Source organism: Anomaloglossus baeobatrachus, chromosome 9, assembly GCF_048569485.1.
Source record: "Anomaloglossus baeobatrachus isolate aAnoBae1 chromosome 9, aAnoBae1.hap1, whole genome shotgun sequence".
NCBI lineage: Eukaryota > Metazoa > Chordata > Amphibia > Anura > Aromobatidae > Anomaloglossus > Anomaloglossus baeobatrachus.
In genome coordinates, this window is record NC_134361.1 from 99,251,582 (window position 1) to 99,275,829 (window position 24,248).

Below are 24,248 nucleotides of genomic sequence, written 5' to 3' on the forward strand. Positions count from 1 at the left end.
GGGACGAGAGGTGAACTCTATCTTGTAACCGTGAGACAGAATGTCTCTCACCCAACGGTCTTTTACCCGTGGCAGCCAGGTGTCGCAAAAGCGGGAGAGCCTGCCACCGACCGAGGATGCGGAGTGGGGATGCCGAAAGTCATGAGGAAGCCGCTTTGGTAGCGGCACCTCCGGTGGACTGTTTAGGACGTGACTTAGACCGCCATGCATCAGAGTTCCTTTGATCTTTCTGAGGCCTTTTGGACGAGGAGAATTGGGACCTGCCCGCGCCCCGAAAGGACCGAAACCTCGACTGCCCCTTCCTCTGTTGGGGTATGTTCGGTTTGGGCTGGGGTAAGGATGTATCCTTTCCCTTGGATTGTTTGATGATTTCATCTAAACGCTCGCCAAACAATCGTTCGCCCGAAATTGGCAAACTGGTTAAGCGCTTTTTGGAAACAGAATCTGCTTTCCATTCCCGTAGCCACAAGGCCCTGCGGAGTACCACCGAATTGGCGGCTGCAACCGCCGTACGGCTCGCAGAGTCCAGGATAGCATTAATAGCGTAAGACGCAAATGCCGACGTCTGAGTGGTTATGGACGCCACCTGTGGCGCGGACGTGCGTGTGGCTGCGTCAATTTGCGCTTGACCTGCTGAGATAGCTTGTAGCGCCCATACGGCTGCGAATGCTGGGGCAAAAGAAGCGCCGATAGCTTCATAGATGGATTTCAACCAGAGCTCCATCTGCCTGTCAGTGGCATCTTTGAGTAAAGCCCCATCTTCCACTGCAAGTATGGATCTAGCTGCCAGTCTGGAGATTGGAGGATCCACCTTGGGACACTGAGTCCAGCCCTTGACCACGTCAGGGGGGAAAGGGTAACGTGTATCCTTAAGGCGCTTAGAAAAACGCTTATCTGGACAAGCATGGTGATTCTGGACTGCCTCTCTGAAATCAGAGTGGTCCAGAAACATACTCGGTGTACGCTTGGGAAACCTGAAACGGAATTTCTCCTGCTGGGAAGCCGACTCCTCCGCCGGAGGAGCTGAGGGAGAAATATCCAACATACGATTGATGGACGCAATAAGGTCGTTCACTATGGCGTCCCCGTCCGGAGTATCAAGATTGAGAGCGGCCTCATGATCAGAAACCTGATCAGCTACTTCCGCGTCATCGACCAGCGATTCCCCTCGCTGAGACCCTGAACAATATGATGATGTCGAGGGAAAATCTAAGCGAGCTCGCTTAGTCGGTCTGGGGCTGGGGTCTGTGTCAGAACCCTCAGCTTGGGATCCATGAGATACCCCGGGAGGACATTGTTGGTCCAGCTGAGGTGGGCCCGGGAACAAAGAATCAACAGAGTCCCTGTGCTGAGATACCGGCCTGGACTGCAAGGCTTCTAGTATCTTAGCCATAGTCTCAGAGAGTTTTGCAAACTCCGTCCCTGTCACCTGAACAGTGTTAGCAGGTGGCTCCCCCTGGGCCCCCCCTAGCAGAGGCTCTGGCTGAGCAAGTGCCACAGGGGCCGAACAGTGCAGACAATGAGGGTCAGTGGAACCTGCCGGTAGCGGGGTCGTACATGCGGCGCAGGCAACATAATAAGCCTGTGTTTTGGCACCCCTGCCTTTCGTGGGCGCCATGCTATTATCTTCCCTGAGCAACACAATAGGGTATATAGCCAGAAAACAACTGTGCACTATACAGTGTAAAGTAAACATATAATGTTACACTACTGCACAATGGGGCTAGCACCACAGGTGCTGCTTACCACCCGCTTAAAGCGGTTGTGAGGCCACCAGAGTCCCTGCCTGGGTCTCCCAGATTTTGTCCCCCTCTGCAGCGTCCGAGGAGCTGACAGGAATGCGTCCTGAGGAGAGGAGGGAGCCGTGGGCGTGACCCAGAAAGAGCGGGAACTGGTGCCTGCACTGTGCACAGTGAGGGGAGTGGAGTATGCAAAGCATGCTCCAGCCCTCAGTGCTGCTCGTTCTATGTAGCGTCCCGCCCTTCCCCTGCCTGTCAGGGCCATGGGCGGGAGGAAAGGAAACTAGGCCGCAAATAAGCCGGGGACTCTAGTAATAAACGCGGCCGCCGTAAAAGCGCGGCCGGCGTGGAAGTCCCCGGCGCACTACAAGTCCCAGCCGCGCCGCATTATTTCCAAGGCAGCGGCGGTCAATGCGACAGTCCCTATACATAAACACACTCAGCAACGCTGAGTGTGTAATGGCACATATTAACCCTGTCAGCTCCGCGGTCCCCGGTGCACTAGCACACCCAGCAAATCTGGAGTGTTGCTGTGCGCGGTCCCCACAGGGATACAGAGTACCTCCAAGTAGCAGGGCCATGTCCCTGAACGATACCCGGCTCCTATCCAGCAGGCTCCACAGGAGTTGTGGATGAAGCACGGTCTCAGTGCCTGAAGACCGATAGGATCCCACTTCCACCAGAACCCTGAGGGGGATGGGGAAGGAAAACAGCATGTGGGCTCCAGCCTCCGTACCCGCAATGGATACCTCAACCTTAACAACACCGCCGACAAGAGTGAGGTGAGAAGGGAGCATGCTGGGGGCCCTATATGGGCCCACTTTTCTTCCATCCGACATGGTCAGCAGCTGCTGCTGACCAATCTGTGGAGCTGTGCGTGCGTGTCTGACCTCCTTCGCACAAAGCAAAAAACTGAGGAGCCCGTGGGAGCACGGGGGTGTATAGGCAGAAGGGGAGGGGCTTAACACTTTTGAGTGTAATACTTTGTGCGGCCTCCGGAGGCATAGCCTATACACCCAATTGTCTGGGTCTCCCAATAGAGCGACAAAGAAAGAGGCGAACTCTGTCCCTGCCGCCTGGACAGGGGGAGCAGGGGGGTCTACATGAGCCGAGGGGCCCACTAGTGACCGAGGCTCCGGCTGAGCAAGCGAAACAGGGGTCGAGCATTGCTCACAGTGAGGGTAGGTGGAACCCGCAGGTAACATAGCCCCACAAGAGGTACAGGCCGCAAAAAAAAAAAAAACCTGTGCCTTAACAGCTTTGCTCCTTGTGGGCGACATGCTGTTGTCTCCTAGGAGAATGATCACTGAGGGTATATGGGCAAAATAGGGTATACAGCCCGACCGAACAGAAGTATATATATATAAATATGTATCTATTCCGGCACCCTAGGGGGACCAGCACCGGGTGACCGGTGTGGCTTACCGACCGCTAACAAGCGGAGTGTGTGTCCTCCAGATTCCCTGCCTTAGGTCCCCCGGAGCTTCAGAGCTGTTCACTGAGAATCCTCCACCGGCAGAATGCCAAAAAATGGCTGCCGGAGCTCTCAGGGGAGGAGTGGAGCCGTGGGCGGCGCCAGGAAAGTGCGGGAATCTGGGGTCCCCACAGTGATCAGTGAGGGGGGAGGAAACATGCAGGATGCTCCAGCCCTCACATCCGACGTCAGGTCGGCAGTCCCGCCCTTACCCCTGACAGGCAGGCCCGGGGGCGGGATTTTTGCGACTAGGCCGCGATGAAGCCGGGGACTAAATTTCAGACCGCGCCCGACAAGCAGGCACGGTCGGCGCGGAAGTCCGCCGGCCTTCTCAATTCAGCAGCTGCCGCAGCGTCCGGGAAGAAGGTGCGCTCCCTGCACAGTCCCCAATGGGGACACAGAGTACCTTTGAGTTGCAGGGCCCGGTCCCTGAGGTTGAATAAACTCCGGACCGGCAGATTCCCACAGGGGCTGCGGAGGGAGCACGGTCCCAGTAAATGGATGACCGCTCAGGATCCCACTTCTCCCAGAGCCGCTAAGGGATGGTGAAGGAGACGGCATGAGGCTCCGGCCTTTGTACCCGCAATGGGTACCTCAACCTTAACAACACCGCAGACGTAGTGGGGTGAGAAGGGAACATGCCGGGGGCCCCGTGGGGGCCCTCTTTTCTTCCAACCGACATAACTAATATGAGAATGCATGAGTGGATGTGTGCCTCCTTCCACACAAAGCATAAAACTGAGGAGCCCGTGATCCACGGGAGGGTGTATAGGCAGAGGGGAGGGGTTACACTTTTTAAAGTGTAATACTTTGTGTGGCCTCCGGAGGCAGAAGCTATACACCCAATTGTCTGGGTCTCCCAATGGAGCGACAAAGAAATATTTTTTTATTTTTTTTTTTAAACAGAGGCTACAGCACTGGTGAATACTTTAAGTACATGCAAATTAGAGACCCTTTAAAAAAATATCTGAAAGGTGCCTTAAAAAAAAATCATCAAGGGAACCTGTGGCTTGAGGACCCATGATGTCTGCTAGATTGGTGCATTAGCATCAGATCCAGTAGGCCGCTATAAAGGGAAGGTCTCCGGATGGTGACTGTGAGTAGTCCATGTATGGTGCCCCTGCGGCTTCAGGTGCCACAGGGTACTGCACCTCATCCGGGGTGCCGTATTCATCTCGAATACGGAGGTGGTCATCACCGGTAAACCACAACAATCCACCACTACACACAGTTAGTTGCCCTCTCACTGGGACTGAGCTAGGGTAGAGATATAGAGGGTGGCCATCACTAATGTAGTGGACCCTCTGCTCACAAGTTCAGGAACCCGAGGGGGAGGATCTTGAAACTGGGATTAAGGCCAGCGTCACACGGGACGATCTATCGTGCGATCGCACGTGCGATCGTACCCGCCCCCGTCGTTTGTGCGTCACAGGCAATTCGTTGCCCGTGGTGCACAAAGTCGTTAACCCCGTCACACGCACTTACCTCCCTAACGAAGTCGCTGTGGGCGACGAACATCCTCTTCCTGAAGGGGGTGGGACGTTCGGCGTCACAGCGACGTCGCACAGGGGCCGCCCAATAGAAGCGGAGGAGCGGAGATGAGCGGGACGTAATATCCCGCCCACCACCTTCCTTCCTCATTGACGGCGAGACGCAGGTAAGCTGTGTTAGTCGTTCCCGGGGTGTCACACGGAGCGATGTGTGCTGCCTCAGGAACGACGAACAACCAGCGCGCAGAAGGAGGAACGACATTATGAAAATTAACGACATGTCAACGAGCAACAATAAGGTGAGTATTTTTGCTTGTTAACAGTCGTTCGGAGGTGTCACACACTATGACATCTCTAATGATGCTGGATGTGCGTCACAAACTCCGTGACCCCGACGACGTATCGTTAGATATATTGTAGCGTGTGATGGGGTCTTAATCCCTCACAACTCCTAAGAGCTGAGATTAGTTCTAGGTAATCTTCGTTCTGTACCATGTGTGTGCACACAGCCGTACGTACAGATGCGCAGGATACATCTATGTAATATATAGACACCAGTAACTGAGATGATATGTTATACTCATCTGTAGAGGATACATACCAGAGCATTGAAAAAAAGTCTGTCAGTAGTAGCAAGACTCTTAAGCCGCCATTTGGGAGTACAGGACATAGAAAGCTGAATAAAATGATGCTTTGATGTCTGAGATCGGACGTCTTATACCCAGAGAAATCTGTGAATATCTATGGGCAGGACATAGATGTCCCCGAGAGTCTTCCATCAGAGCTTACCACTGCGGGACACGTAATGACTGACCGTCAGCATTCCTGATCTCACTGCAGAGCTGTGCATAATTACAACTAAAAGTACAGCAGAGCTGAGCTTTATCTCATTGCAAACACATCTTCAGCTCTCTCGTAGTACTGTCAGCTCAGCTGTACTCCTCTGCCCTACACAGAATGCTGGGAGATGGAAGCAGAAGTGTTAGGCCAAGGTCACACTTGAATACATCATCAGATGCGAAAGAATCAGATGTGATATGCCAAGGCCATGTGCCCACGGGAGATCATGCCTGCGGACTTTTCTGCAGGTATTTCCGCAGGTTCACGCAGCAAGTCCCCGGAAGCTGCAGCTATCCATTGCTGTGGTATAGCAGAATTGTTGCGGTAAACCTGCGGATACAGTAAGGACTTTGTGCGGAATACCCGCCCTGTATCTCCATAGCGGAAAGGCAGGAATTCCGCAGATAATTCCGCATGAATAATTGACATGCAGTTATGAGCGTTTGTGGGAAATCCGCAGCATTTTCCACAGCAGCAAATACTGCCGCATTGATACAGCACTCCCCAAATCCCATAGGATAACATGGGGAGTGTCTCTACTTGCGTACACCCGCGGATGTATCTGGAAAATCTAGAAAATCCGCTGGTTTTCCGCAGCAAAATCCGCAGTTACTTTCTCCCGTGGGCAAATGGCCTTATGGTACTCGGCTCAAACTCTGCTGGGAGAGTGTCATTATACTGTATGAGTAAAATAGGAAGGTACTGCTACTTCAGTGTACTTGAATTTATAAAGAAATAAAGAAGAAATTGCTCATTTGAGCTGGACCTACCTATTTTACTCATTCATTATTTGGCCCATGGCAAGGCCCTTCTCAAAGCTTGGAGCAAGAAGTGGATACCGATAATGGTGAGCTGGATTTACTGCTATATATGTCATTATACTGTGCTCAGATTCTCTTGCATGTGAGAATTGGATCACAAGTGCAGAGAAGAGGAGAAATAAGGCAGAAAAACAAGCGCAATAGGGTCATAACTGGTAAAAATAGGGGCAAGGACGAGAGTACTATCTCCTCACCTGGGTTGGTAGTGTGTGACAACCATGGATGCCTGGTTTTGTCCTGAGGAAGAGGCTTGATTGCCTTGAAACGCGTAGATCAATCATAATTCTACCCAAGCTATTTGGAGTCCATTTCGTCCATATGAGGCAGCGCAGAGGAACCGCATTTTTCTCCTTATCGTCTCCGAGAGCAGAGAAGAGGGAGAGATTAATTTCTCCATCTTCTCCACTGCCTGTTTCTGCGTATACTGCACTGCACATGGATATCATCACTGCAGTCCGATGATTCACACGTAACCATAGACTTGTATGGGTGTACATGATCCAAAACAAATTGCCAATCAAGCATGCAGCTATTTTCTTTCATGCTGATTCAGCACAAAAAAAAAAAAAAATATGCAGATCTGCTCTGCCTCACTAAAATAACATTGGTCAGAGTGCAAGGCGAGATTTCCTTACACTGCACTCAGATTCATATACTGGTGTGATCCCGGCCTCAGTTATGATCAGGCACAGCTCTGCAGTAGAGCCAACAGCACCATGAGAGAACTACAGCTGCACATGTGTTTGTAGTGAGACACAGCTCAGCTCTGCTGTATTGTCTCTCTCCACAAACTGGCGGCCTGCGGATTGGAAGCTGAAAAAATGTTAGTTATTAATTATGAGCGAGCGTGCCACTGCTCGATACTTGATCAAGCATTGGGGTGCTTGTATGTGTTGTTAGTGAAATATCGAACACAAAGCACAGGCTTACATCAGTGACAGCCATATGCAGTCCTTGAATGGCTCTCACTGGGGCTAAAAACAATGTTTGTGGACGTAGTGCGTCCAAAGAAATCCCCGCTCACCCTTTCCCGGAAATGCTCTGTTCAAGGCTGGCTGTATGTGGGTAGTAGAGCCAAACTGCCCAATGATTGACGTCCATAATACTCATTACTTGAGTTGAGTTCGTTCCAGCGTCTGGCCAGCTCAACTCAAGTAAAGAGCACTTGAGCATCGTAGTGTTCACTCATCATTACTAGTACTGAGCATGGTAGTGCTCGCTTGTCACTATTAGTTATCACACGCTACTGATCTCACTGCAGAGCTGTCAGTCAGTACATGTCTCACACTAGTAACGCCCCCTTTCATTTAAAATAGGTCCTGGAGACAGATTTTCAGGGAGATCTGTGTCAGGTTCATAGATCTGGACAGCTCATTTACATATAAGAACAGTCAATGGTGACAAGGTATTACTTCACTCAACCCTCTCTAATCTGTGTGCACATATAAACAGTTTAGGAGGGTTGGGAATTATTACAGATTCCTTTTAACGCTATGTGCCCACGGGACTCTGTCCCCTCGCATTTTGCTGCGGAAAACCTGCGGATTTATCTAGATTTTCTAGATAAATACGCAGGTTTCAGCATGTACAAATACTCCCCATGTTATCCTATGGGACATGGGGAGTGTGTGTCCATGCTGCAGTATGTGCGGCTGCAGAATATGCTGTGGATGTCCCGAAGCCGCACGTAACTGCATGTCAATTATTCCTGCGGAAATCCCAGCCCTCCACTATGGAGAGAGAGGCCGGGGCTTCCGCAGGTAAGACGCATGAATGTCCACAGGTTTTCCGCAGATATTTTGCTGGAATGCCGCAGCTATATACAGCTGCGGATTCCGGGGAGCTGCTGTGGGAAACCTTCAGCGGTACCTGCAGATATATCCGCAGGTGTGAGTTCCCATGGGCACATAGCCTAAAAGGCTAGAAGAGCCACTGAAGGTGAAGAGCTTGTGATCGTAGAACAGGCACTGCTGACCAGCGCATCGGGCGCTGCCCATTGGTAGGTATTGTCTCAGTTTACTATCTACTTTTACTTTAGGAAATAAGACTTATCAATCACAAGCTAAGTAGTTTATTTTGTATCTTTCATTTTCTCAGTGATAAACGAGTGAGCTCAAAATCCCCCTTTGTAGAGGTCTATGTGAGAAGAACTACACGTGCATGATAACATGTAATGTAGTCATACAAGCCTGTACACTATCATGTATAGACAACTGAAGATTTTACGTGCCCCAATAAATCAGACACCAGTGGACATCAGCATAATATATACTCAAAAAATTATATCTCCTCCGTTGTTCCTGCCATGTTCAATAATCAGTAATACGTGGGCAGCTTTCATGAAATCGGCCAGAAAAACAAATCCATCATAATCTGCTATTTAGTATAAGAAAATTGTGTGGGAGGTGGAGAGATCCATTCTTTCTTACAACAGATAAGTGTGCGCTCGTGACTGCCAAGTATTTATAGTTCGGTAGGTGGGATTGTAGAGATGGGTTCAGACTCTCTGAAAAGTCAGAGAAACGTGGATTGAGAGATACAAAGTGCAGGAAACATACAAAGATCTGAAATCTAGAGAGTCCCAAAATCCCATACCACAAAGAGAAGCAGAGAGCAAGAAAGCAATCCCCAACAATGCCCCACTAATGAGAGGCTGCCCCGCTCATGCCTCACCAGGCAAGGAGTGCGATGGCCTCCATACTTCTGAGGCCTTAGCTTCTGGATTTTAGTCGCTCGCGCCGGTGAGCTTAATGCGCAGGCGCGAGATTACGGGCGGGTACGAGGATGACGCTGGGGAGGTCATGCACAGCGCCGACCATAATCTCGTGCCTGCGCATTTAGCTCACAGACGCGTGCGAGGGCAGCTATGTTTTCTGCTCTGCCCGCGATATGGCAGAGCAAACTGCGCCTGCGCGAGCCGACAGAACTGCACAGGCGCGAGATTTGAAAATGCAACGAGGATGATGACGGCAGCGTCATCACGTCAATCAAGAAAGGAGGACGCGAAGAGCACAGAAGGGGGGACAGGATCAGAAAGTGAGCCCGCCCATCTGGCCAAAACAGGTAATTAGCATACCTAACGGCCAGGTTTTATACAGTTATTTTTAGGGTCTGGAAGGGGGACCTTCATAGAATGCAGCCCAGGAGCTGCAGAAGGGGATACTTTTAGTTTAATAGGGAAAAATCTGGTGACCGGTTCCCTTTAAAGGCCCCGTTACACGCAACGATGTATCTAACGATATATCACCGGGGTCACGGATTCCGTGACGCACATCCGGCATCGTTAGCGACGTCGTTGTGTGTGACACCAACGAGCGGCCGTTAACGATGGAAAATACTCATATCGTCCATCGTTAACACGTCATTCATTTTCAAAAAAATCGTTGATTGTAGAGGACGCAGGTTGTTAGTCGTTCCCGAGGCAGCACACATCGCTATGTGTGACATCTCGGGAACGGCGAACTACAGGTTACCTGCAGCCACCGGCAATGAGGAAGGAAGGAGGTGGGCGGGATGTTACGGCCGCTCATCTCCGCCACTCCGCTTCTATTGGGCAGCCGATTAGGGACGCCGCATGAACTGACCCCTTAGCTAGGCAGGTAAGTCTGTGTGATGGCTCCTAACGATATTGTGCACCATGGGCAGCGTTTTGCCTGTGACGCACAACCGACGGGGGCGGGTGCTTTCACCAGCGAGATCGCTAGCGATCCCCTTAAGGCTGGATGATTTCCTCGGTACACACAACATTACCGGTTATAAATGATTTAGTGACAAAATGTAGAATTGGTGGAGGAAGGTTGAACTAGATGGACCTAGGTCTTTTTTCAACCTATGTAACTACATGAAAGGATCCCTTTAAATCCGAGGAGCAATGAGCTGATGGCTCTGGGTACAGCTTTGGAGACAACCCTCCGCTTGGCGTCCAGACAGCCTCCTTAAGGCATCCATCAAATGTTTTGCGTTTTTCATTTATTCTCATCACATTCAGTCTCTTCTTACACTGTCGGTTAATGTTCTGCCATCTAAATCACTGGCACATTGACGCTATCCGGAAATCTACAGTATATCATGTTCTTTGCATAAGCCACAAACGCTGACAACTGCCATCAGATTACTCGTCACGCGTTATATAAATATTCATCACCTCTTCATAGCCGATATTCTAACAGTAAATTACGCCCAAACCTGAAAAGCAAGGCGCTATATAAATGCAAAAGGCATTCTGTTACGCTGCAAATAAATGACAATGATGGAAGGAGCGCAAACCTTGGTTGAAGAGTCCTTAAATTCATTGATGTTGTCCTGTAGAAAATGAATGGAGATGACACGTGAGCTGGATAGTTGTCAGAAACGAGACCCATGGTTGTGACCTTGAGAAAATACAGCTACTCCTTGGAGGGGGAGGGGGGGGAATAAATCTTTTGATGCTGTTAACACTGAACAAAGAAAAATCAACATGGAAACTGCTACACATTAAATGGGACATTCATTAGCTGAGCACAGATAGAAAGAATAGGGGTGTCGGAATCTCACAAAAAAAGAACAATAAAAAAGTAAAAAACACATTTCATGTTTAGAGCTAAGACAGTTTTACATTTTAGCTCTATAAAAAGTTATAGGAAAGGGGGGTGGGGGGGGGGAACAGAAAAGGGCAAAAGTGGAATGAAATGTGACATTAAACTTGTGCAGAACAGTTGTTTTCATAATCAATATTCTGTCAAGTCATATTACCTTACCAAAATACGGGAAAAGGGGAAAAAAAAAGATAAAAATGGAAAAAAAAATATTGACGAAAATCCATTGACTGTTGCAAGGCACATCTCGGTACTCCAAGTGCTTCATGGGCAGACGGAAGGGACTTACAGTTTTGAGGACCATCATAGAAATGAGGGAAAGGGGGAAAAAAAAAATGTATTGGCAGAGTATCAAGAAAAAAAAAAATAAGAAAAGGTGCATGGGTACAGCAATCTCCAAGTCTTCATTTTAGGCTATGCCCAGGATGGCGGCAGCTCGAAGGCCAATATGGATATTCCTTGGGTTTGTGAGATGATGAGACAGCCGCCCCAACTGCCTTCCATCGACATGCAGAAACCAACACGTTGTGCCATCAAGGTAAGCTTTCCAGGATACATCTAACCCAAGCGGCATGCTCAAATTACACAACTACGGCAGGCTTGACCACCGGACTTTACAGTGAAAGCTTTCACGACTCCTTCGAAGAAGGCACATTTCGGCAAAATGAAGCTTGCATCGACTGAGGAATTCAGGAGGCATCAGAATATTCCCACCGGATCCAGGAAATCTTCCAAGCAGAAAACTCTCCCACCAAAAATAGAGGTCGATGTAGATGAAAAAAAATAATAAAAAAAAAATATAATAAATAAATAAAATATATCTTCTCAACTGGTTTGCTTGGAGCCATTTCACGCTCTTACAGCTTAGTAAATAATCAGGCACTTCCGAACAAACTTTCTTCACGCTATTTACAAAAATATCACTGCTAGGTCCTTGAAGATTTAGCTTTATATTTGCCATTTTATAAAAATACTTTATAGAAAAATAGTCCAAAGAGGGCAAATTTATTTTTTTTTTAGAGCAATTTCAAAATACAAAAATATCAACACAAAAATTAAGCAACAAAAAGAAAAAACTCCAGCGACTTCCGGTGGAAAATTGGCACCCAACTTGAAGGAAGACGGACTCTTGTATTCCACACAGGTGAGCCTAATATGGATACAGGCTTCCTCATGCTATACTAACCTTTACTGCTGAGGAATGTGATGGGGAAGAATGCGTATCAATTTTACGGCGTTTTTGTTCTAAAAGAGAGACAGAAAGAAAAAAAGTTTTAATAACACAAGTTTTTAGAATAAGCCATTATGATATAACAGATTCCAATGAAATATTTAGTGTAAAGTCCCTCTGCTTAGAAAAAGAAGGGTACTATAGTGACTAAGGGGCTCCACTCCTCTTTATAGGACTCCCCATTTTTCAGCAGTAAATATATAGGTGTCCTCTCTGCCATATGGGTTTTTTGCCTTCCTATGAATCAACATGTTAGGTGTACCATCCAGCCGAAAAACTAAATGTTAGGTGTACTATCAAGCCGCACCTAAGTCCATAGAGTTCAAACTAAAACCTATGAAACTACCCTTGTATCATCAAATATAAAAGTAGTGGACAATCCATTTAAAGGGAGTCCGTCAACCCAAAATCAACACATTATAAATGGGGCTTAAGAGTGTTTTAGGGTACTTACACCATACAGCAACCATACTAACATTACACCCTCAACTCCTAATTGGGGAGATTATGATGCACCCTTGGTGTAGCTAAAAGCTTGGTGCACCATTTCACAGTTCCTGATTTGCATATTTGGGCCCATCCTCGCTTCTTATGGACAGTGTTCGCTTCTCAGACCGAGCACTGTGTAAATGGTGGCGGTGTGTGTGGCTACTTGAGTTGTCCTCCCCATCTTTCTTCTGACGCCGGTTGGTTTGCTAATACACCTGGAAGTGCAGCGTGCGGTAACAAAAGAAAGACTGAGAACTCGAGCATGCACGCACGCAGCATTTAGAGGCTGCTCAATCTGGGAAGCGAACACTGTCAATCAGACGTGAGGGAAGGTCCCAAATCTGGAAATGATGAGGCGTAACTGTATACCAAACTCTTGGCCACACCAAAGGTGCCCCATATCCCTCTAATTTCCGTACAAAATACTACCTATCACTGGTCCGATGCCTGAGAAAATAAGTTTTACAATGCTAGTACGGTTTGGTATAGGTCCCCCTACAACACTGTATATCTCATTTAAAATGCACTTTTTGGGAGTGATGGACCTCCTCCAAGACTGGGCAATGGTGGGTTTTTCTATCTGTTTTTGGAGACTGGTTTGCAATATTTTACACCTTGTCACATTAAGGCTATGTACCCACGGGACTCTGTACCTGCGGATATATCCGCAGGTTTTCCGCAGCTGTATATAGCTGCGGGATTCCAGCGAAATAGCTGCGGTAAACCCGCAGACATTCATGCGGCTTACCTGCGGAAGTCCCGCCCTGTATCTCCATAGTGGAGGGCCCGGAATTCCACAGGAATAATTGACATGCAGTTATGTGCAGCTGCGGGACATCAGCAGCATATTGCACAGCCGCACATACCACAGCATGGACACAGACACTCCCCATGTCCCATAGGATAACATGGGGAGTGTCTGTACTTGCTAGAAAATCCAGATGAATCCGCGGCAAAATCTGCAGGTACAGAGTCCAGTGGGCACATAGCCTAAAACTACAGTATCTCTACGCACACAAAAGTGGTGTTTATATACATTTACTGTGTGGAATGTCATTTCTTTTACATTTTAACTCCTTTTATTCGGCTATATTCCTCCTACATACACAGAACTCTGGGTTTTCCTTCCGGATGCAGCTATACAGGACTGGTGGACAATTAGGAGCATAGGCACAACGATTTCTTAAACACCATGACATGAAATACATGAAGCAACAAACACGTGTGAAACCACTGAGCGAGAGAATGTTTCTGAGTAACACTACATCAGAGTGCTCGGATGCCGGAGACTAGTGACGTTGTGAAGACACAGATGTTTGTAGCCTCAGCATCACACTATATCGCAATACTTAGATTTTTATCGTTTGGTGCGTTCTTTGTCTAATTGTAACCATTAGTAATAGAGACGTACCCCTTTCAGGCTCAGAGGTCTCAGATCTGGGAACAGGGGACTTCAAGGACCCAGCAACAGCGGCTTTATCTCCTCCTTTGGAACCTTCTTTTAATTTAGATTCCTTGAATATATCTCTCTCCCGGGAAGGCTCCTTTTCTTTCTCCTTCTCCGCAGCCAATTTTGATTCAGTACTTGTCGCAGCAGCCTTAGATTTTTCTTCCTTCTGGATTTTTTCTTCTTTCTTCATTTTTTCCTTCTCTTTGTCAGATTTTGGCGTTTTCTCCTTCACATCTCGAACTTTTTCATCTTTGTTTGCCCGGTCTTCCTTCACTTTCTCCTTTCCATCCTTGCCTGGTGCCTTGGTCTCTAGAGGTGCAGCTGGAGTCTTCTCCTTTTTATCTTTCTCCTTTTCCTTCCCCACTTTATCTTTGTCTTCCTTCTCTTTAATGATTTTGCTGTAGGGAAAAGCAGAAGTAAAGGTTAGCTGACGGGAGGTAATGTCGGCAGTAACTGGGACAGCGTCAGTCACTGTAAGGAAGCCCCTTCTCATCTGAAGACGCAGTACCTATACTGGGATGCCTAATACAGTGAAGGAAATAAGTGTTTGATCCCTTGCTGATTTTGTAAGTTTGCCCACTGACAAAGACATGAAGTCTATAATTTTAAAGGTAGGTTAATTTTAACAATGAGAGATAGAATATCCAAACTAAATTCCAGAAAATCATATTGTATGAATTATAAAAATGTATTTGTATTTTGCAGAGAGAAATAAGTATTTGATCCCCTACCAACCATTAAGAGTTCTGGCTCCTACAGACACTTAGACGCTCCTAATCAACTTGTTACCTGCATTAAAGACAGCGGTCCTAAATTGTCACCGGTATAAAAGACTCCTGTCCACACACTCAATCAGTCAGACTCTAACCTCTACAACATGGGCAAGACCAAAGAGCTTTCCAAGGATGTCAGGGACAAGATCATAGACCTGCACAAGGCTGGAATGGGCTACAAAACCATAAGTAAGATGCTGGGTGAGAAGGAGATGACTGCTAGTGCAATAGTAAGACAATGGAAGAAATACAAAACGAGTCAATCGACATTCATCTGGGGCCCCATGCAAAATCTCACCTCGTGGGGTATCCAGGGTCATGAGGAAGGTGAGAGATCAGCCTAAAACTACACTGGAGGAACTTGTTAATGATCTCAAGGCAGCTGGGACCACTGTCACCAAGAAAACTATTGGTAACACATTATGCCGTAATGGCTTAAAATCCTGCAGTGCCCGCAAAGTTCCACTTCTCAAGAAGGCACATGTACAGGCCCATCTGAAGTTTGCCAATGAACACCAGGATGATTCTGAGAGTGATTAAGAAAAGGTGTTGTGGCCAGATGAGACAAAATTGAGCTCTTTGGCATTAACTAAATTCGCAGTGTTTGGAGGAAAAGAAATGCTATGACCCAAAGAACACCATCCCCACTGTCAAGCATGGAGGTGGAAACATTATGCTTTGGGGGTGTTTCTCTAATAAGGGCACAGGACTACATCAATGGGGTCAATAGGTGAAGCCATGTACCATAAAATCCTGAATGACAACCTCCTTCCCTCCACCAGGACATTAAAACTGGGTTGTGGCTGGATCTTCGAGCATGACTATTACCCAAACCATACAGCCAAGGAAACAAAGGAGTGGCTAAAAAAGAAGCACCTTAAGGTCATGGAGTGGCCTAGCCAGTCTCCAGACCTTAATCCCATAGACAACTTAAGGAGGGTGCTGAAGCTCTTAGTTGCCAAGTGACAGCGTCAAAATCTTAATGATTTAGAGATATCTTAATGATTTAGAGATGATCTGCAAAGAGGATTGGACCAAAATTCCTCCTGACATGTGCGCAAACCTCATCATCAACTACAAAAAAAGTCTGACTGCTGTGTTTGCCAACAAGGGTTTTGCCACAAAAATATTAAGTCTTGTTTGACAGAGGGATCAAATACTTATTTCTATCTGCAAAATGCAAATAATTTTATATAATTAATACAATGTGATTTTCTGGATTTTATTTTGATATTCTCTCACTGTTAAAATTAACCTACCCTTAAAATTATAGCCTGTTCATGTCTTTGTTAGTGGGCAAACTTACAAAATCAGCAAGGGATCAAATAATTATTTCCTTCACTGTATAGCACAAGTAATAGTTTTTCCACCAATATATGGCAATAGACATTCTTTAAAAGGAATCTCTGACCATTTCTTTTGCCGCCTAATGATATAATGGACAGAGACCATGATTCCAGTCATGTGTCACTTGCTGGGCTGCTTGCTGTAGTTTAGATAAAATCCGTTTTTTCAGCAGGAGATTATCACTAGAGGTCTAGTAAACTGTAGTTTTGTAGCCATGTAGTCCTCCATATTCATGAGCTCTGTATAACAGAGTCCCCACCACCGATTGACTTCTTTCTATGTAGACTGTAGGAGGTGGTCAGGATACCCCCCCACTCCTAGGTGTTGTATGAAAGTGTATTGCATAATGTGTGCTCTAGATTACTTTAAAGTGTAAGCTATGCTGTGTAATGAATGCATTATAGTGATATGCATATTCAAATTATCTCTCCAGGAATGGAGACAAACTCTAGCGCAGCGCCACCTTTTGGAAGTAGCGATCCTAAAAGTCAAATGTGGATTTTTAACAATCCTTTGCATATGACCTAGGATATATAAGCCAGATCAGAATCCCAGTTTGCAGACAGGGTGTTTCGGGGTGCTTGCCCCTCGTGCAAAGTATGGGATGTCTGATCTGGCTCATGATATGCATAGGAATAGATCAAGGGTTTGTTATTGGCAGGAAGGCTAACATGCAGGAGCTGGCAAGTACAGCACTGGATACTTTTGGTAATAAAAGGCAACAATGCCCCTATTCCAGGTGTGAGTTGGACTTACCGGCGCCTCCCCTCCTATGTACTGTGTGTGGTTTAACCTAGCAGAAAAGTGCAGGAAAGAGTGTGTGTGTGTGTGTGTGTGTGTGTGTGTGTGTGTGTGGGGGTGTGTGTGTGTGTGTGTGGGGGTGTGTGTGTGTGTGTGTGGGGGTGTGTGTGTGTGTGGGTGTGGGTGTGTGTGCGCGTGTGTGTGTGTGTGGGGGGGGTGTGTGTGTGTGGGGGGGGGGTGTGTGTGGTGTGGTGTGTAATTAATATAAAATATATATATATATATATATATATATATATATATATATATATATATATATGTATATATATATATATATATGTATATATATATATATATATATATATATATATATATATATATATATATATATATATATATATATATATATATATATATATATATATATATACTGGACTGAGGGAGATTTAAGGGTGGTTCTGCCTCTGATGTGGTTGAATCTTGCGAGACACAAAACTGACGAGAATCCAGTAAGCATGGAGTGGGAAGATATACAGTGCCAGCTGTGAGACATCTGTTAGTTGAACCGTGAGAGAACCCAGACTTTGGACAGGACCCATAAGAAGGTAAGATGTCGCATGGAGTAGCTCAGCCGCCAGAAGAGGAGGGAAGTCCTCTCTTGCCTCGCCTAGAGAAGTGTCCACCAATGAACCCTGCTGTCTCCAGAAAGAGACAGTTTCTAACAATGGTACCGTGAGTTTGCAATCGTGCACCTTGGTTAAGGCGTAGTGTAGGCCCCAGGCATACAGCGCGGTACCCACGGGGCCCAAATAGTGGAGGCCAGTCAGACTGTAGTGTAGCAAAGTGTATTTTTGATGTTCTGTACTGTTCCCACTTTGTTTTGTGATTGTTGAGGCGACGGCTGTAGTTCGCCCCAGCTAACCAGTTTACCTGCATTATCTCTGAAGTTCCTCATACCCCCTTCCCGCTGCCTCTCAGCAGTTGTGTGTCCCTGCCTGTAAATAAACCCTGTTTATCTGTAGTTTCGCCTTGTGCCGTAACTTACTCTGCACTGCAGTGGTCCCTGGGCCATCGCTTCCTCTGCATAGGCAGAAAGCTGGCAATCAGTGGCGTTGGTGCAGTAGTGCAAAGCTCAGCATTCAGAGAACTGATGAAACAAGGGTTTGATAAAAGCAGCCAGCTCAGTAAGTGACATTGCTGCAATCAGGGTCTGTGTTCCTACATCATGCTGCTCTCAGTTAAAAATAACAAAAAACCTGGTGACAGGATTCCCTGGTTTGTCACTGGGACAAAACACTAAATGCAAATATACACAAATGAAAACCTACATTATAAAATACAGACGACGACCCTTATAACTATAGAATAGTAAAAAGGTGGCGCAGAGTATGCGGTGAGGAATACATACACACCTGTTTGAGGAGCTATTGCCGTTATTCGCAGTGACTTTGGGTGTTGTGTTTGCAGGTTTGGTGACAATTTTCACTGTACTCTGAGATTTCTCCTTCAGTTTTTCTTTAGATTTGATGGGGGGAAAAAAAAACAAAAAAAAAACCAACCTTGTAAGTTAACAGCTAACATATCGCGTTTGTAGAATACACACAATTTTCAACGCTGAAATAAGTAAAAACGTTATTTTCCATGGACATTCAAAAAATGTGAGAATGCACAAATTTCACTATTTTATGATTGGTGCCAGGATTGACTTTTCATAAGTTTTATTATCATCCCAGGCAAGACTACAATTACTGATAACACAGGATTCCCCAGTCACAATAGGTGATGTCACAGCTGAGCCTGCACCTGCTGAATAGTGGCCGCAGCCAGGTATTGCCTATTGATTTGAATAGGGGACTGATTTGCAGTTCCCAGGCGCGGCCACTATACAGTTGATGGAGCTGTGACTCTCCGCAACTGATTAGCTCCGTTCGGCGGCACAATGAACAGCTGATGGATGGGGATGCCACATCCACCAATCAGACAATGAGGACCGATCCAGAAGATTGGTGCGCTTTAATATTGATGCTAATTTTATTATGGAATTGTTTTACTTTGTGACTAGAAGGACCTGTGCTGATGTCATACCCATGTGACCAGAAGGGGCATGGCCTCAGCCAACATAGCTGATACCAGGAAGCAACATTATTTCTCTGTTGGCTGAGGCCCTGCCCCTTTTGATCACATGGGTATGACATCAGCACAGGTCCTTTACCCACAAAGTAAAACTATTCCACAATAGAATTGAATTAGCAAAACTAACAGGGGGAGGGGATAACTATGAATACCCACCCCAACTATCAGCTGATCGGCAGCTGCTGTCATTCAAGAAGCTGTTCATTTTATAAAACTTTACTTGCTTGTATTTCAAAACCTAAACATCCGAGCTGACCACTAAATGTATGTATAGAATCAGCCTGATAGTGCCAGTATAGCACTGGCTTTAGGTTATATAGGAAAATCCTGGTGATTGGTGCGCTTTAAAGTCCAGAATAACCCCTTTAATATTGTAAGATAACCCTAGTAAATACATCAATACTGATCAATGTCTTAATTTTCACAACACACTTTGTTTTGCTCCAGTAACATTTCCTTTTGTAAAAATATTTACAAAGATCAACAGATATCCCCATCAACATAGTAGATAACCACCACCATATTCACTATCGGTGCCGTAGACTAAAACACCGCAGTTTCCACTTGTTCCACTGAATAGTCCGATGTATGCAAACCATTGTGGAGCTGGGACGCTGCGTGATGGAAGGAGGAAGGGAAGCGTACCCCTGTATGACGACGGTTTAGGGAAGGCCCCCCCCCCTCTCTCCAGCATGTGAATATCTATTGATGGTTATGAATTTCTCTACTAAATTAACATTGCGACATGCATTTATTGTGACGATTCTGTGATTGGAAGGATTGGGCGGTCCTGGATTGCGTGCGTTCAGTATGTGGATATATGCTGTGTATACTGACCAATATCTTCAGCGCTGGTCTCATCCGGTTTAGCTGCATTCAGCAGCACAGATACCGGCTGACTGGCAGCTCCTGGTCCGTTCTGCACAGCAGGTGAAAGGACGCTCCTGGTGGGGGGATCTTTATGATGAAATTCATTTTCAGGTACCATGAAAGATTTCCTGCTTTTCAACTGTCCAGAGTAGCTGCAATTCGCACAACATGTTAAATACAACAAGGTAACCACCAGCGCAAGGCAATTAACCTGCAAATTACTGCTGCAGGTCATAGAAAGAAAAGTCCTCTATGTGTGCACTACGAAAAGCCGTGATAGCACTGTCCTGAAACTATGGGCCCTAAACTGGCATTTACTCCCAACTTCTGACATCACAACCATGGTTATGTTTTAAGCAGGAATATCTGGATCTCGTGAAATCTGTCAAATAACAAACCTTTCTAATTGGACATATTTCATCTGTACTGTGACTTTGCCAAGTTGTTAAATAGGAACAGAGACTAATTAGTGAGATGATATTCTGTGTTGTGATTACTGCCTAAGGCCCTGTGCGCACTGGAAACGGAATTTTCTTGAGAAAATTCCGCAGGGTCTGAAAGATTACCGCACCCGTGGTAAAAAAACCACGGCAAACTGCACCCGAAAACCGCATGCGGTTTGCCGCGATATTGCCGCGTGCGGGTTGGTACATGTGCTTTTAATGCATTCAATGCAATAAAGCACATTGAAGGAAAGAAGAAAAAAAAAAAGTAAATTTCCTTCTGAGATAGATAGCAGATAGATAAATAGATAAATAGACAGATAGAAGAATAGATAGAGGGATAGCTAGATAGAGTCCCTGTGAGCACACGCTGCATTTCTCCCGAGCGGTAATGTGAGTTCATGTTACCGGCCGTGGGAAATGCCCTGTGGTTACCTCTGCTGTCTCGTTGCGAGGCTGCATTCAGCAGTGCCAGTCGCGGCTGGATGCAAGAATCGCAGGACGTGGATTACGCCGGAGCGGTGTGTTTCGGGGGGGGGGGGGGGGGTTAATAAAAGGGTGAACCAGGGGCTTCTTTGTGTTTTATTTAAAATAAAGGATTTTTCGGTGTGTGCGCTTATTCACTTTACTTACGGGTTTGATCATGTCGGCTGTCTCATAGACACTGCCATGATGAAGCCTGGACTTATTGGCAGCGATCCGCCGCCATTAACTCCTTATATTACCCTGATTGCCACCGCATCACGGCAACATGAAGAGTCGGGGACACTCCGAGACTGCCGCATAATGGATGCGACAGTCCCGGGGCAGCTGCAGGCTGATATTCTCAGCTGCGGGAGGAAGGGGGGGGGCATTAACCCTGCCCCTCACCCTCCCCAGTCTGAGAATACCGGGCCGCCGCTGTGTGCTTACCTCAGCTGGACGGTAAAAATACGGCGGAGCACACGTGTTTTTTTTCCTATATGTCCGTTTGCTTTCTATGTGTATTCTATATGTCTTTTTGTGATATGTGTGTGTGTTCTATATGTCTGTGTCTCTGTGTGAGTGTGATCTGTGTGTGTTCTATGTCTGTGATGTGTGTGTGTTTACTCTCTGCTCCGCTTCCTATTCCTGTCATAAATGACATCACTTCCCTGCAAACCGCAGGGCATCGATGAACATTACCACAGGTAAACCGCGAAATACCGGAGTGAATAACGCAGGAAAAGGCAATGAACAGCACAGAATTTGCTGCCTGCGTTATTCCCTGCGGGATTTCACGATTAAATGGCAGTCAATGGAGTGAAATCCCGCAGCGACGTGCAGAAAAGAAGTGACATGCAATTGTTTTTGCTGCGGGAATCCCGCAGCAAAACATGCAGCTGTCAAAATCCGCATAGTGCGCACAGCATTTTTTTTCCCATAGGATTTGCTGGTGAATCACTGCAGAGATGTTATGAACATTTTCTGCAGCGAAACATGCAGCAAAACTGCATGAAATCCACGGCAAAAAATGGCAAGTGCGCACAGGGCCTAAATGAGAATATCCTAAATCACTGCTTTTCACATTCTATAATAAGTCTATACACACAGCCTCAGGAGCTTCTGGTTATGGGGAAATTCAGATTGAATACACAAAGAGATCCAGTGGGAGGAGGACTAAATGAGTATTATAAGATTAAAAAGTTACTCAAAAGCACAAAAGACAACAGACATAAAAGGTAGAGGTATAAAGTCCATGCAATGTGTTCTCATGCCAGACCGGCGTCTTCATCAGGCTAATGGGACCTAGTGCTTTATACACACTGGGAAAACAAGAAGAGCAGTAACCCCCCCGACCGAATTTAAAAATTAGCCAAAAACAAAAAAGTACAATAAAAAAGTCTAAGGTTACAGTGGGTGAAAGAAGTATTAAACACATGAACAGTTTTCTAAGTAAAACATTTCTATAAGGTGCTATTGGCATGACTTTCTCACCAGATGTTAATAAACCATCCAAACTACACAGGCACGGAAATCAAACCAGAGGTCTATAAATTTAGTTGTGTGTAAGAATGAGTTTGAATTTTTTTTCAGCTGGCACCTATACACACTTGTAGGATGTGCGGGTCAGTTTTTTGAAATATTTGCAGTGAGTTTCTTTCTGACTGAGCACTCCGCCCTACAAACCAGGCTGTGTTCATAATCCTTATACCAGGAGTCCTAGCTGCCCAGACATGGAGGTTGGTCCACATAGTGGCATTTCAAGTTAGATTTTTTTTAGTCTAGCTGCCCAGACAAGGAGGTTTTTAACCTAGATAGTGGCATTTTAGTTAGGTACCCGGAATATTGAGATTTACCTTGCCGTTGGTTTCCGGGCTTACATGCATTGGCCAATTCATAAACTAAAAATCTCATTTTTTCATATAACAGTAATGCAGTACCAGAGTTCCCTTATACATTGATGGCATTTAGTGTGCGGCTGTATCCATTTTGTATAAGAATGAGTATTGACACAGACAAAGTATTGAACACATGAAAAGAGAGGTGCAATACGCCATGGAAAATCATGACAGCAGCTGAAATCTATCCGTAACTAGAAAGCAACCCTGCCACTTGGTGAAAAATAATATTAGCTGGTTCAACTGATGGCCTATAAAAAGGTATCTCATTACCAAGTTGCCACACAAGAAACTTCTCAAGATGGGTAAAGCCAGTGAGCTGTTTCATGACCTTCACAACCTTATTGTTGCAAAACAAACTCCTGGCATTATTTACAGAAGAAACTATGGAACGCTCCAGTGAGCGCTGTTGGGGACATAATTTGGAAGTGGAAACAACATTTCATCATAAACCAGCCACAACCAGGTGTCCCACACAATATATCCGAAAGAGTGAAAATTATCAGAAAAGTTGTCAAAGAGCCAAAAAACACTTGTGGAAAGCTACAGAAAGACCTGTAATCAGCAAATACAATTGTTTTGAAGACAAATACTGCACTCAACCTCCATGGCCCGTATGCACGCTCCCCACAAGACTCCACTGCTGAACAAAAAAGAATGTTCAAGCGTGTTTAAAGCTTGCTCAACAACATTTAGACAAGCCTGTGAAATCCTGGGAGAATATAGTCTGGTCAGATGAGACCAAAATGTAACTCTTTGGATGCCAAAATACACACCATATTTGGAGGCCAAAAGACACTGCATATCACCCCACAAACATGATATCAACAGTGAAGTTTGGAGGTGGGAACATCATGGTGGGGGGCTGTTTTTCGGCACACAACACTAGCAAACTTCCTATGACCGAAGGAAGGATGAATGGATGACTATACTGAGAGATTCAGGATAAACATCTGCTGTCATCTACCAGGATGAGGATGATGAAATGAGGGTGGACAGATCAGCAAGACAATGATCTCAATTGTGTTTAGAGAAAGAAAATAAAATTGATAGAATGGCTTCACCAATTACCTGACCTGAATCCAATAGAAAATTTATGGAAGAAACTAAAGCTCACAATTCATAGGAATCCAGGGAACCTTCAAGATTTGAAGAGTGTTTGTGTGGAAGAACGGGCCAAAATCACACCTGAGAAATGCATGCCAATAGTTTATCTATACAGGAGGCGTCTTGAAGCGGTCATCATCAACAAAAGATTTTGTACAAAGAATTAGATAAACTCGCTTACTGAAAGTTATTACCTTTTCCTGTGTTATTTCTCATTATTAATGGACGTCTATTTGATTTCTTTGCCTGTGTGGATTGGCTGGGTTGTTATAGGGTTGGTTGTATGTACACACGTTGCGTTTTTGTTGTGAAAAACATCAATGTTTTACTGTACTAGCAAAGTGTATGAGATTTCTGAAAGCTCAA

The 24,248-nt window shown here is 45.8% G+C and overlaps 1 protein-coding gene across 1 annotated transcript in view; it reads right to left on the reverse strand.

Moving 5' to 3' along the window:
* THOC2 (THO complex subunit 2) overlaps positions 1-24,248 on the reverse strand; it is a 279,522-nt gene that overhangs the window by 75,495 nt on the left and 179,779 nt on the right. The window contains exons 24-28 of the mRNA XM_075324880.1: positions 19,940-20,124; positions 18,382-18,484; positions 14,070-14,506; positions 12,125-12,183; positions 10,631-10,666 (exon numbers count right to left, since the gene is read on the reverse strand). Coding sequence (XP_075180995.1) covers positions 10,631-10,666; positions 12,125-12,183; positions 14,070-14,506; positions 18,382-18,484; positions 19,940-20,124 — 820 coding nt within the window. The remainder of the gene's footprint in view (positions 1-10,630; positions 10,667-12,124; positions 12,184-14,069; positions 14,507-18,381; positions 18,485-19,939; positions 20,125-24,248) is intronic.